At 42.1% G+C, this 15414-nt stretch overlaps 1 protein-coding gene across 9 annotated transcripts in view; it reads left to right on the forward strand.

Moving 5' to 3' along the window:
• The window catches only part of NSD1 (nuclear receptor binding SET domain protein 1), a 93863-nt gene extending 79037 nt beyond the window's left edge, over positions 1-14826 (forward strand). For all 9 annotated transcript variants that reach the window (XM_075600815.1, XM_075600822.1, XM_075600814.1 and 6 more), the window contains 4 exons: positions 2526-2667; positions 6651-6757; positions 7292-7490; positions 10241-14826. In XM_075600815.1, the coding sequence (XP_075456930.1) occupies positions 2526-2667; positions 6651-6757; positions 7292-7490; positions 10241-11823 (2031 nt within the window). In that variant the 3' untranslated portion in view covers positions 11824-14826. The remainder of the gene's footprint in view (positions 1-2525; positions 2668-6650; positions 6758-7291; positions 7491-10240) is intronic.
• The last annotated feature ends 588 nt before the right edge of the window (positions 14827-15414 follow it).

Below are 15414 nucleotides of genomic sequence, written 5' to 3' on the forward strand. Positions count from 1 at the left end.
CTACTCTAGCCAACTCGCCCTTCTGCGCAAGGTACTTTCAATGAGTTAATATTAACCCCTTACTCAATTGCAATCAGATCTATCCACTGCCACCACCCAGGAAATATGCAAAAATATGTCATTAATATATCTGCATGGGTCTTAGGTACCTGTTTATTATAGAAAAACTATGCACTTAGACATAATCTGGTGTAGCAAAATGTGTGCGAAAATGTAAATACTCTCTCCAGAGCGTGCAACAGTTCAATCAGAGCCCCGAAGCATCACTTATTAAATGTTTTTAATATATGTAAAAATACAGTGCTTAGATTACAGAAAAAGGATTACAAGAACATACAATTACAGTAAATGCTGGACAGTTTCTTAAAATAACAGGATAAAACATAAAACAGAAATCCCTATACATTACGTCATCATATGTCAGTCTTTTCTCCCAGAGAGGCCACTTTGGCAGAAATGAGACTTCACGTGTTTGGTCCAAAACATACCTCTGAAATCTGCTTTTCATAATACCTTGCTTGCTAAGTCTTATGTACTATTATTTCCCAATTTAAACAACGTAAGCCCACCCCTGTCGTAAATCAGCTGCGAGAGTGACAGTTTTACGATAGAGTAAAAAAAAACTTCTACCAAGGGTTTGCCTCAATATATAAAAGTACTCATAACTTCCCTTCTCTAGTACCTAGACACACGTCACATCAATAGATTCAGGCGGTCATGGCGTATGCAACGAGACCAAGTATGACCGTCTTGCCCCTAAAGTTGAGCGACAAATGGTTATGTCTCTTATCAGCTAGACCTCACGTGTCTGACCTCACTGCATTCGTCTCCTTGCCATTTTTGCAGATATCAACATTTTATACTTCATAATAGCTGTCACATCCATGATTCCATATTTCATATATTTTGAATGGTATGGCATAGTCCTGACCCCTGGCACTCCATAGAACCCTTCCAGGAATACTTTGAAAGTACCGTTAAACAGTGTCCTGTTTACATTAGTGTCAGGAGAACCATAATTTACTCCCATCTCTGGCAAAACCTGTTTTATCTCTAGATTCTATCAGTCCTAAAACTAGGCCTGGCCAAGGGGTTAACGGGCCATAAAACATTTATTTGTATTTTTCAAATCAAACTAACTACATTAACCCCTGAAGCACCAGATTGATTAAAATAAAGATCTCGTGATATTATCATGACATCTATAATAAAGCATGTCTTTTGTGTGTGAAGCTGGATCATTCTAAACCCCACTTTGCTGCTTCTCTCCTGTACACAACTATTTGGAGAGTATATAAACCCCCTTTACCTCTTGAGTGCGGCTTCCTGAGCTGTTTCAAATAAAAAGGAAATAATGTCACTGTAATCACACTCGCTTCCAACACATGCACACACCAACTTACACTTTGCTATCAGCAACAAAGTAATTGGCACTTTTTTCCTCTTACGATTCTTGTCAGCCTAAAAATGCAGAATATTTACTCTGGGCTCCGTTCTTTTCCTTTACAAATCGGCTGATTCTTCTCCTTTCTTTTGTTCCACGATTTTCACTTTTGTTTAAAAGGCAGAAACTGCAGCGCCGCTAAGTTGTGAAGGGAGGTATGATGGTGTGGTTGCATCTGCATCATACTACAAGGGCATAGAGATGGCATTGAGAGCAAGGTTTTCTAATGGTGAATCTTCATGTTATGCAGCCAGGCAATCTCCTGAATTTGAGCGAGGTTTCCGTGAGTAATGCAGACTTCGCTTTGTACACTGTGAACATAGTTGAATGCTGCAGCCAGCCTTTCCCCCTCCTTTGTTAATGGCCCCGGCCTTGACAGACATGTGAATCCAGGAGGCGGGACTAAACATTAAAGCCATTTTTTGTCAATTGTGCAGATTTTTTTTTTTTTTAATTAACAAAACTTTTATAACTCTGTCCTGATAAGAGACTTTTACACTTCTTCGACATTCTTCACTCACTCAGGGATAGGGCCCTAATTAGCTGCTTATAAGAGCATTATGTAGTAATATTTGCTGCTATGCTTTTCTCAGTCAAACTTCTAAAAACGGATCTTAAATTCTGAAACGGAGAATGGTACGGACTGTTGCGTCCAACTCCTGTATATGGTGCTAACTGGAATTGCACATTTATCATAAAACCGTTTGTAAATGTCTCCTGCCTCCTCTGATAAGTAGGTGTCAGGTTCTTCCATATTGTATGTTCTTACTTGGCATCTACATCAGGGTCATCCGTTGTAAAAAGCTATTGACTGTACAAGGTGCTAAGGCATGTGCCAAATTGCTTTCAAGTGTAAGGAGGGTCACAGGCATGTAATGCTGCTATAAGGAAAATCATCGTGGAAGTAACTTTGTTAAAATTGAGATCATTACCTAGGCTATTATCAAGCACCACATCTTTAATTTTCAGGTAATGCTTTGTTGGAATGCCAGTACGTTTTAAGTGTGTTTTTTTTTTAAAGTTTGGCACTTGAGAGAGGCCTCAGAAGTGCCTTCTAACACCCTCTCTGGCTGTGTTCCAGGACCGTGTGATTGATGCAGGCCCGAAAGGCAATTTTGCACGGTTTATGAATCACTGCTGCCAGCCCAACTGCGAGACACAAAAATGGACCGTGAATGGCGATACTCGGGTTGGACTCTTTGCCTTGTGTGACATCAAATCTGGTAAGAGGGCTTGAGGACAGGAAGCTTGTGCAACATGGCTGCAAGAGGGGACTGACTACACATTCTGTCTCCACTGCCCCACAAACATCTCACATCACCTTCTATAAAAGATAATGACTACAAAACACTGAATCATAGTGTTGTATGTAAAGGTGGCATTGTGGCCCTAGAGAGCTTGTGAATTGTGTCCGGGTGCCAGTTCTTACTGCAATGTGACAGAACAATGGGTTAGTGCAGGATACCTGGGCCTCATTCACAAAGCTGATTTAGCTGTGTAATGTGATAAGCCTATTGACAGAAATGGACAAAAATAACATAGATACTGATGTTTCATGAACAAGCCTCTCTGATGTCAAATTACACACTGCTGCATATAATGGGAAAGGTCCATTACAATTTATACTTTTTAAAAATAAAAATGATTTTATTTAGATTTATGTAGGCACTGGTTTCCATCATGATCAGTTCCTTTCTTTCTACAGGACCAGTCCAAAGATACCTGCTACAATATTTTATTTTCCTGGAATGTATGACTATTTCAAATAAATGCATATTTATATCAAATGTTAATGTCTTCCAACATAATACATTAAAGGCCTACCCTACCTCTTCTAACACAATACATAGCAGGCCTATCCTTCCTCTTCTAATACTGAGAAATAGTCATCGTCTATTTGCCGCACTGTTCAAAGTAAGTCTCATTACAAGACATTGTTATTTAATTGGCCTTTTATTTGCAGAATATATAACGCACGTTTCAGGGGTCCATGTCCCTATTGGCAGTCTCTTACTCCGGTTGTTTCTTAGGCTCTCTCTCTCTCTCCCTCTGAGATTTTTGTTTTCTTTATTCCTGTCTCCCTTGCTCTCTTGGTGTCTCTTGCTCTGGCAGTTCCACTTTCTCTGTACTGTCCCTCCCTCTCTCTCCTGCTGGCTGTCCCTCTGTCTTTGTCTCTTGCACTCTTATTGTCCCTATCTCTCACTCTTTCCCAGTCTCTCTCTCCCCTCTGCTATCTGTCTCTGCATCACTGTCTTCCTTCTTGCTGTCTAGCTCTCCCAGCTTCTCTCTTCTGGTGCTTTAAGGGTTAATGTAGCTACAGTTTGATATTTTAATATCTCATGATATTATCATGACAATACATGGATACACACACGCACACACTTGTGTGTATGAGTATATGTACATACATACCCACCCACACAGTGTGTGTGTGTGTGTGCACATACATATATACACACACACGTATACCTGTGTGTGTATGTGTGTGTGTCAGACGGTAATAACGTCATAATCGCGAGTTACTGACATTACATGTCACGACTGAAGCTACCCAATTAGTAAATGGCGCAAAAATGAACTGAAGTGAAATGTGCGTTATATATGCTGCCATGAAATGGCAATGCCTCGTAATGAGACTACGGGCTGTTATATAGTGGCCGTGTACGCTCCGCCGCACGGCACTTATACATGGCTGTAGTTAGTCAGCCTTTCTATAATGGTGCCGCGCGTGCACGGCAGTGAGCGTGAAGCCGGCCGCCAAAGGAGAAGATGGGGAAAATAATTATTTTGCGCCGCTACTGCCGGTGTGTGTGTGTGTGTGTGTGTGTGTGTGTGTGTGTGTGTGTGTGTGTGTGTGTGTGTGTGTGTGTGTGTGTGTGTGTGTGTGTGTGTGTGTGTGTGTGTGTGTGTGTGTGTGTGTGTGTGTCAAAGCTGCACAATAATTTTTTTTATTTATGCAACATTTTTTCTTAAATATTATTTAGTACATTTTTAACTCGCAATCTATACACACATATACACTCACACACATATATACACACTCATACACACACACATATATATATACCCACACATTATCTTCCATCCCAGTCGCTCACAGCATACACACAAAAAGCGTGCGTTATGTGCACGCGCATTCGCACAGGCGCGCGCACTATATTACGGGCCTTACTTTGAACAGTGCGTCATTAGATCAATGCAGGGCTAGGAAAGTGGTGTTGAAAGGAGAGTTTGGGGTTTTTAGAGCACTGGGACTCCTTTTCTGAGAGGTGTTACCTTTTTGCTAGGGGCGGATTGCACCTCAATGAGGAGGCATCTTCTGTGCTCGGGTTTCCCTTATGAGATATCATTGGATGATGTTTCACTGGGGTTTTTTATTTGCCTTCCTCTGGATCAGTATACTGTAAGTACGGATATAGGATCAAGTATCTGTCGTCTAAATTTAGTATAGGTTGAACTTGATGGGTATAAGTCTTTTCTTCAACCTCATCTACAAAAAATAAATTAAAAAAGCCTGTATCTATGATGATGGGATGATATTTGCTATGACGGTGAATTCTCCCGATGAAGCATAATCTTGAACCTCTATCAATGATACACCAATATATAATCTAACATAAATGTCAATGGTCTACTATTATCGGTTCAGTGCTCATATGGAAACTGATGGACTGTCGTTGAAAATATTGATATGCAACAAAAGTTACCTTCATTTTTATTTTTTTGTTCTAACTTTTGAATATCTTACTATTGGCCACTAATACCTGTGGGACATACTATTAAAAAACCGGCAATTTTTATTTGCCTCTGTGACAATGCACAATGACTTCTTTAAGCAAACTTATTAGTCCAGTTATTTAAAAATAGATGAACAGATAATAGATGTGCAATGGTCGTCTAAAAATGTATAATTAATAGACATGTCAACTATATATACATATTTCTCCAAGTATGATTTAAGATTCATATATTGTTATATTTAAGCTTCTCTGCATATCTATACAGTCTTAAGTACAGTTCTTTTAAGTATTTAATTTATGCACATGCACTACAGATTAGACAGTCTGCACTGAAAGCTGCCCTTTCTAAACAAAAGTTTTTTTTTTTTCTTCCAATATGTGCATTAATACAATCTGCACACTGACAAGTGATTAGCTAAGTTGGAGATAGATCTGTTTTCCTGTAATCGATCGCTTTGCTCGGGGTTATTTAATTGTTGTTGCTGCAAAACACAATGCAAAGTTCTGTTTGGAAGATCATGTGACCAGGCAGGCACTAGATACAATTGGTGCACTGCTAGAGAGAGGGCGGGGCTCAAGAGCCAGAGCCTGTAACAGAACAGGAAGGGGGTGTGACTTTGTAAATGGTTTCTATAGAAACAAAAATGCTTGTTACATTAGAATACATTAAAAATGTCTTAAAAATTGTTTAAAAAAATTAAAATGTTACAAGTATTTTCTCATAGTACAGAACTGATTTTTTAGAGACATTTTGCAGACACAGTCCCTGCACCGTAGAGCTTACAATCTGTCACGGTCACAAGGAGCCGACACCAGAAATTGAACCAGGTTCTCCTGCTTCAAACTCTCTGTGCCAGTCAGTGTATTTACTCACTGAGCCACTCCTTCTCCTATAATAGTCACAGTTCTTGTAATAACCAGGTATGATATGTATGCATAATGTCATATGACACTGTCACCACAGTTTTCAGGTTGTCCTTACTTTTGTAGTTGTTTACAAATAATATGGCCATGTTGCTAAGCAACACCATTTCACAAAATTTGGCACCAAGGACATTCACTATGTCGAGATGCTTTTCATAGTGTGCAATAGACAAAGGTCAGTGTTCGTGACCGAAACGTCGATTCGTTTGTAATAAAGAATATCCCTTTTTAAGACCTCTTGAGTGCCGGTTCTTTCTCTGCCTAGGAGGATCTGCTGCATTATTTCTTGGTAAAACATTTGATAAATAAAATAGAGCGTATTGGTTTTCTTTTATATAGGTTAGATGTGTGAAAAAAAATGTTTTTAATGGTGCTAAATACAATTCAAATGCTGCTGTTGGATATTTTTTTTTTGAGGTGTGGGGAATGGGACTATACATTTGAATGGTCATAAGACACTAGTTCTCATAAGCCACGCTCTTTCATATACATTTATTATTACTCTGACTTCAATTCCTTTTTACTTCTGCTTCCATCCCCAGGGATTGAACTAACCTTTAACTACAACCTGGAGTGTCTAGGGAATGGGAAGACTGTCTGTAAATGCGGAGCGCCCAACTGCAGCGGCTTCCTAGGAGTGCGGCCCAAGGTGTGTGATGAGACCTGTATACAGACCTTTCCGTGCACAGGGACGTCACGGGCTGGTGCAGCGCACGGAAGGAGCTAATGGGACAGCGCGTTACTCCTTGTTATTTGTTCAATAACAGTAGCTATGAGGGGTCACTAGCAGGAGGAGAGCAGTGGAGTTGTGATTTGAGCCTTTCCTGAATCTGCTGCTTTTGTGGATGAAGGGCATACATAATAGAATTAGACTAATTACTACATGTTACATTTATAATTATTAATATCATTATATAATATAGATCTTTTTTTAGAGATCTTACTATTTCAAAATGTTTAATTGTATAAAATACAATGGAAATGTTCATGTGTTCTGTGATGGAGGGTCAACAGCATTTTGCCTTGCAAGTTGCACCAATGAAGGGTTCTGTTGGCGAGGCGGAGCGTTGGGCACCTAAGGTATCTGCTTAGGGCTCACAGTGATGGTTCAGCAGTTCAGAGGGGAAGTTATGTATGGGAGACGCACTGACTGGGGGGATTGCTTATTTTCCTCTGCCTTCAGAACCAACCAGCCGTGTCGGAGGACAAGGGCAAAAAAAAGAAACCGCATGGGAAACGCAAGGCGCAGGCGGAGGTGGTCAAGGAGCACGAAGAGGAGTGTTTCAGCTGCGGAGACGGAGGGCAGTTGGTGTCCTGCAAAAAGCTAGGCTGCCCAAAGGTGTACCATGCAGACTGCCTACACCTAACACGTAGACCTGCAGGCAAGTGCATGTGCTAGGGAAGACCATGCCAGCCTGCAGAGTTGGCATTTTTGAGAGACGGTGATATGCCAGGCAGTAACTGCAATTTAGGCTGAAGGAGTTCCAGGCCAGAGTTTTTAATACTTTTGTGTATGAACCTGCAATTTAATACCAGTTTGTGTGTGTGGGGTTTCAGCCTGTAGTAGCTGGGAGAGATGAGAGAAGAGTGCCAGCCTGCAGGTTACATGTGGGGGGAGAGTGAGCATAGATGTGTGGCCCCAAGGCCGTGATTATACCAGAACACGCCGGCGGCGCAAAAGCAAAAGACATACATCCAATTAAAGTTGGCATACCAGTAGTGTTGTGCGCGCCAGCTGGAGCTGCCGGGCGGACAACTGGAGAGGAGATAGAGGATCTTGTTATTGGCCGGCGACGGGCGCATCACGTGAGCGGTTTAGCCAATGAGGGCGAACCGCTCACAGCCACGCCTCCGCCAAGCCTCCTCTGATACTCTTCTCGCCCGTGTCCCTGGTACAAAAGACAAGCAATAAGGTTTCTGCGCTCGAGCGGTCTGTAAAACCAATAAACGTAATCCGTTTGCAGCTGCGTGTGAGGAGCCACTCCGCAGACACTCCTATAAATGAGAACCCCAGAAGGAGCTCCCAAAACGACAAAAAAACAATGCACATAAAGCGCACCACAGATTAGATGGGAAATAATTTTAAGACCATAAATAACTGGTCAAATGACCACAAAAAATGTATAAATCACAATAAATGATATATACAATACACTAATACAAATAAATAATAAACCTATAATATTAATATACCGACATATAACATATAAACAATCCCACTATGGGGTAAAAGACCCAATCTCAACTCTGTCAGAGCATAGTAGCCAAAAATGAACCAAGTGAGTCCAAATAAACTTTAAAATAAAAGCATCTAGAACAAACTTGGTTCAAAAACACAATGAGGGGAATAGACACTGACCACAAGCGGCAGCAGGAACTAGTGTGAACGTGAAATGGGTAAATGCGCAGAGCGACCTCTCGTGACCTGTACACGTTTCGCATCTATTTTCTCCTGACGAAGCACGTAGTTGCGAAACACATAGAGGTTGCTCTGCGCATTTACATATTGACTGGAAGGGAACTACCAGGAAGCGCCAGCAGAGGAGAGAGCTGCAGTGTGTGTGCGGTGTCCGGACCGTTCCTTAAAATAACAGGATACAACATAAAACACAAATCCCTATCCAGTATGTTACCATGTCATAGGTTTTTCCCCCAGAGAGGTCACTGGCATAGAAATATGAAAATTTACATATTTGATCCCAAACACACCTGAATTCTGATTTCATAACTCCAAGACAAGCCCTATATACCATTCTTTTCCCATTGAAAACAATATGAACCCACGCTTTCATAAATCAGCCGCTAGGTTGAGGGTTTTACGACTTTAGAAGAAAAAAAACTTCCTTTTTCTAATACTTATACTGCTCTCCACATGCACGCTTGTACCAACAATTTGACAGCCTAACGTCTATTTTTGCAAAAGGAACAGTTATCTGTCCTTGACATCTTTTACCCATGCAGTGTGCGTACGCTTGGATTTGTCTTTTTGCCACGATGCTGAATATGTACCTCTTGGTATGCAGAGTAGATGACGTTACATGATAGTCTGATTTTTTTTTTGATTTTTTTTTAATAGTCTCCCAACTAAGGCGTGAACTGATACCCCTCTCTGTGATGCAGATATAGATATATAGATAGCAAATGGAAATATTACTGTATGTTCATTTGCATGTCTTTAACAGGTCTGCAACCCTGTCTTTCACCATTGTCACCCAGCACACAGCACTTCCACTACAGCAAGGGATTCTGGGAAATGACATGCAAATGAGCACACAGTGCCACCTTTTGTCTCAAGCTCATATTACACGAGCAACCCTTAAGCTAATGCATGCTGCTTTAAACACAGCTTTTAAGCATAGGCTAGGGTGAGATGCAAAGCCAGTAAACCCACTCGCAGACATGTTTCAACCTTGATGGGTATCATCAGTGTGAGGTTGGTTGCGCTGGCTATGCTGGTTTGAGACTAAGAGTAGGTATTCACCACACATTATTTAAGGTTATGGTGGGTAAAAAAAGTGACACGGGTTGCAGACCTGTCTAAGACATGCAAATGAACATACAGTAATATTTCCATTTGCTAAATGCTTTATTGTGGGGGTTTTTTTGTCACTTTTTGTACCCACCATAACCTTAATAATGTGAATATATATATATACATTTTTTTTTTTTTTTTTGCACAGCAGGGGATTTATTTATTTTTTTGCACAGATGGGGATTTTTTTATTTTTGCACAGCAGGGGAAATCTAACTGGCCACGAGCCAATCATGCCCTCTTTGAAGACCAACACAAACCCAAGAAAAAAGACCGGTCATAAATTCAATATATTGTATTTGTCAAATCAGGCTGTAGCTACGTTAACCCCTGAAGCACCAGATTGATTAAAGGACTTAAGTCAAGCACTGCATTGATTTTAAAAATAAATAAATAAACCTGGCCACTTTTGTTACCATACCAGAAGTGTTAATGCAGTGACAAGTTAATGTTCTGTACTCACCTGTGATTTGAAAGACCATCTGCAACTAAATTAGACTGCAAGGTCTACAGAAGAATAATATAATGTAGGTTTCATAGTCTTCCTGTCTCCTCCATGTGGGCAGTAGATCTTCTAACAGGACATGTTTTTCTCTTTAGGGAAGTGGGAATGCCCATGGCATCAGTGTGACATCTGCAACAAGGATGCAGCTTCTTTTTGTGAGATGTGCCCCAGCTCCTTCTGCAAGCAGCACCGCGAGGACATGCTCTTCATCTCCAAGCTGGATGGTCGATTATCCTGCACGGAGCACGACCCATGTGGGCTTCACCCCTTAGAGCCAGGAGAAATCCGGGAGTATGAACCCCAATCCAGCATAGAGAAGGATCCTGCAGGAACCTCGCTCCCAAAGAAAGAGACATTGGATAGTGCCAAGGAGAAATCTTTGGTCCCGGACGTCCACAAACGAAATGCTCCACTAACAAAAGTGCTGTTAGCTCCAACAGTGACCAGCCCCCCAACAGCAGAAAAGGTGCTGTTGGCCCCCACAGTGACCAGCCCCCCAACAGCAGGGAAGGTGCTGTTGGCCCTTAAAAGAAACCGTATTGGTCCTAGGAAGGTGGTGCTGGCGTCTGCTGAGCAGAAACTTCTTCCTGCTGGAAAAGTACTTCTGGCCTCTGCTGGGCAAAAGTCTCTCCCTGCAAGGAAGGTAATTCTGGCATCTACTGGCCAGAAACCACTGCCTGCTGGGAAGATGCTCTTGACCTCTGTGGGGAAGAAATCTCTGTCTGCTGAGAAGGTTGTGCTGGCTACTTTTGGGAAGAAGCCTCTATCTGCTGGGAAGGTACTGTTGACCTCTGTTGGAAAGAACCCTCCACCCGTTGGGAGGGTACTGCTGACCTCGGCAGGGAAGCCGCCTACGCCAGCAGGGAAGGTCCTGGTGGCGTACCCCACTGGTACTGGGAAGGTGCTGCTGACCTCTGCTCTAAAGCAACACACACAGGCTGGAAAAGCTTTGCTGGCTGGTGGAAGCAAAACCCCATCAGAGAAACCAGATCAATTAAAAGTGGTCCGGAGTGCGTCACCCACTGGCACTACACTTCAACTGGCTAAAAGACCATTGACCATAACCCCTAAAGAAGTGTTTGTCACCCCTTTAAAGAAGTCATTAACACCAACACTTGGCACTGCTAAACAGGAGCCCAAAAACCCTTGCCGAAAATCTAGGCCCAGCACCCCACCCCCAAGAGAGAGGCCAGTAAGTCCTAAAGAGAGGCCCTTTACGCCAGACCCAAGTGAGCGATCTAAATTCCCTACAAAGAGATCATCCACCATGGAATCCCAAGAGGCCCCGAGCACACTTAAAGAAAGGTCATGTGTTCCAACCAAAAAAGAAAGGTCTTTCAGCCCAAGCCCAGCAGAGAAGCATACAACCCCTATACAGAGGTCCCGTACCCCAACCCTAAGAGAGAGGCCCAACACCCCCAAACAGAGGTCTATATCCCCTTCAGAAAAACCTTCCATCCAAACACCTCAAGAAAGGTCTATAGACACTATAGAGAAGTCATTCACCTCTACTCCCTTAGACCAGCCTAGCACCCATGTAGAGAAGTCATTCACCTCTGTTCCACAAGAGAAGCCTATCCCCCCTTTAGGACAAAACTCTGCTTCTAATTGCCAGGCATCAACACTGTCAAGCCTGTGTCCGAGCCCTGCCTGGTGTGTCCCACCAGAAGAGAAGTAGAGATGCTGGATACAAGGGTGACGTGAAAGTGAGGTGGTATCTAAAAGTACTCTGCTTTTTTGTTTACACCTAGTAATCTGGGGAGGGAGGTCTACTGTGTGAAAAACAAAGCATTGTGTGTGAAGGATTGCTCACATGTTCACACACACACACACACACACACATGCATTCGTCTCATTCCAGAGAAATACTTGCAATGCTAAGCAGACTGGAAGCAGCCAGGAAAGGCAGACTTTCTCCCTGCTTCTTCTAACCCCTGTGCTCCTCCACTTTAGAAGAGTCCATGATCCAAAAGCAATAAGGCATTTCTGGCAGTGTTACGGTCAGCAAATTCTAGTGTCTGATGGCTAATGAAACAGAGAGGTGCCTTATTACCATGAAATGTAGTAGTGTAGGTATCAGCAAGGTATGAGTTCAGGGAGCTTTTCCTACAAATGGGCATTACATGGGGTGTATTTAAGTTTATTGGGTAGGCTCCTGTGGTGTTGCTGACATGAAGTGGTTTCATCCTGCTATTTGCTATTGTATGCCAGTTTGTTGTTGAGAATCCAAGAAGGAACTCCTTGGGAAACAGCTTTTGGCCCCTGCAGACTGTAATCCAGCCTCTGCTGTCTATGCCAAACTAAAACTAGTGTTGCTGAGGCAGTTGCAGCTTCTAGTGTGGAGGTTTTGGAGAGGGTTTCTGCAGTATTGGGCTTGGGTATGCGTTCCTTCCATTGCAGTTGGCAGTCTAAATCAGCTACATGAACGATTGGGTCACCTGGCTGCTTTTAAATATTTCAGCTAGTGCTTTTGTTTGCTGAAGGGGGCCTGCCAGCAATGCATTTTAGGAACCTCCTGAAACAAAGGAGGAGGGGGCAGTAAATGAATTGGTTTTCTCTCTCACTGGAAGTCCAGCAAATGAGCCGGGACCATGTCACTTCAGAAACCATTACAAAAAAAATGTGTATTTGTAGCTATGTAACGGTAAATGTACAGTTTGTGCAAATAATGATCAGCAACATTGCAGAAGGATTTTAGCTACTGCTGAGCTGCAATACTTCACAAGAGTTAAGGGTGTTTGCGGCCGAAAATGATCATTGAAGTTAATAGGGCTTTTTGTCTGAAAATGGCCCAAACAGCTTTGGTGTAGATAGAATAAGGCCCTTCGTGATGTGGTCAGGGAGAAGGAAGGTTTTATGTGATTGAGTAAACATCCTGATCTGTGAATTTTTGGTGGGATTCTGCTAGTTGCAATCAGTGTGATCTCACTTCAGTTAAGCTCTATGGGCCATATTTACCAAGTGGTGCTAAACCATAAGGCAAGTTATGGCCTGTTTTACTTAAATACGCCTCTACGGTGTCTTATTGGTTTGTTGATATGCACCTACGTTTGTCACATGTGATGACTTGAGAAATTGGTACAGTCTAAAGTTTTATAGACCAGCCTTTACAGGCATATTCTCGTGATCAACCAGGGCTGACCTGCCTATTCCAGTGCGCGCACCCCACACTTTCACTGCTTCCTCTGTTAATTAAACTTACTTTTCTTTGCTAAATTGGAGCAATCTTAAACTGGGAATCATGGTGCTAAAGGCAGCTGTGCTTAGTGTTTTACTGTATTTAAATATATATTTTTCTTTTAACCAAAATCTTGTGAATCGTGGTGTTGGTGACTGTACCAGTGCCTAATTGATAAGTGACAGAACCAGAGCTTTGATTCATGCTGATACTTTGTCTCCTGCCTTTTTCCTGATCCGCTGCACATTCTTAATCTCCTCCCCATGGATTTTGGGTCAGACGCTGAAAGAAAGCCAAGAAGAGTTGGGTTTTTTCCTTCTAAAATAATGAAAGATTATTGGTCCCAGCCTCTGAGATCATGGAAGCCAGAGGATTGTCTTTTTAAGTGATATGTTGTGTGTTGCCCACAAATAGATGCTGCATTTTTTCTTAAGATTGACACGTGAAATCCCTGCTTCAGACAGAACTAGAACTGTACTAACCACTGGTCACTGAAATGACATCTTGTAGTTGGTAGTATGGGACAATACCCTGCTGACTATACTTTGCAGTATGTAGCTTGCCTTGTGTCACCTTGTTTATGTGAAAGTGCATCTCGAACTGTCTCTAGGTTACTTCTATGCTTTCAGTTTGTGGTGATCCAGGAACAGGGTTAAGAGACCTTGGGTTTGGGTTTATTAGAGGTGCACAGACTGGTTTGATTGAAACATTGCTTCCCCGAACTCCAGCCCGAGGAACAGGGGTACAGGGCTCTAGAATCTCTACATCTGTTTGAGCAGCCTCCAGTCCATTGGGGGGACCCATGCAGCAAAGATGGGTTAAAATCGGTGTGAATACATTTTGTGGAAAAGTCAGCCCTACCAATTAACAAGCACACAATAGAAAATCAAGAACCTGCTGTACGCAAAACTTTTAATTAATTAACAACTCTACTGCTGTTCAGTACATAGCAGGTCCTCCGAACGGTGAAGGCATTTGTAAGCTGATGTTTAATGCTGCTGGACCTGATGGCAAGTTCTATTATATGCAAAGGGTGGGCACCATGTATTGAATGCATTCAGTTGCAGAGGGCCTGCCATGTGCTGCTGTATGACAGAATTGTATTCTTTATTGCTACAATCCCCTCCTGCATCAAAAGGGGTTGATACTATTGAAGCTTAGTGTGGACAAAAGACTTGAACACTTGTTTATACCGGTGCTACCCGACTCTGGAAAAGTGAAGCAAAGCTCTCTGCTGAATTCATGCTCCATCTTGCTGCCTGTGTGACACGAGTGGATGAAGGTGGCCATTGGGCAGGGGTTCAAGATTGTGTCTGTCTCTTCAAGGGAAGGGGGCATATACAATAACATGAGTTCTCTTTTTTTTGGTCTGGATTTCTCTCCCTGTGTAACTAGATTCTTGCATTTTCTGTCACTAATGGAAGGGAATATGCCCCTTCCATGAATATGTACTGTAATTCTTTGTATATAGAAGAAAACAAAATACTGTAAAGTTTAACTTTACACTTGCTTCCTGTCTGACTGTTTCTTTTGTGTGTGTTTGTGTGTGTGTGTGTGTGTGTGTGTGTTGTGTGTTGCACAATGGTTTGCATTTCACCACGGGAAGTGCTGTAAACTTGCTTCAGTGCACAAAATTGATATAAAACATAGCAAGCTAGCACTAGCAATGGGTTAAATTGTAGAAAATGATAGTGATGTAGTTTTAATAGGTGTTCAAATCGACAACATTCAAAATTAAACCATATAGATCACTGTTTCTCAACCAGGGTGCCATGTAACACAGGGGTGCCACAGACTAACCTCGAGTGCCCTGTGATCACAACAAATATGCTTTTAATGTTATAATGTTTTATATGTGTATTGCTGATTTATGAAAATTTGCAATACATTTAAAATAACAGAACCTGAATTTTACAATTACATTTACAGTCAATTGACACGAATTGTAAAATAAGATTGAAATTAGATACTTAGTTTCATTTGAACTTTAGAAAAAAAAGTGACAGTTGATAAGACTAGGGGGTACGCTGGCAATTGGTGAATCTGAATAGGGCACCCTGTGGGGGGGGGGGGGGGGGAGGGAGAGGAGAA

The sequence above is a fragment of the Ascaphus truei genome, chromosome 5 (genome assembly GCF_040206685.1).
Source record: "Ascaphus truei isolate aAscTru1 chromosome 5, aAscTru1.hap1, whole genome shotgun sequence".
NCBI classification, from domain to species: domain Eukaryota; kingdom Metazoa; phylum Chordata; class Amphibia; order Anura; family Ascaphidae; genus Ascaphus; species Ascaphus truei.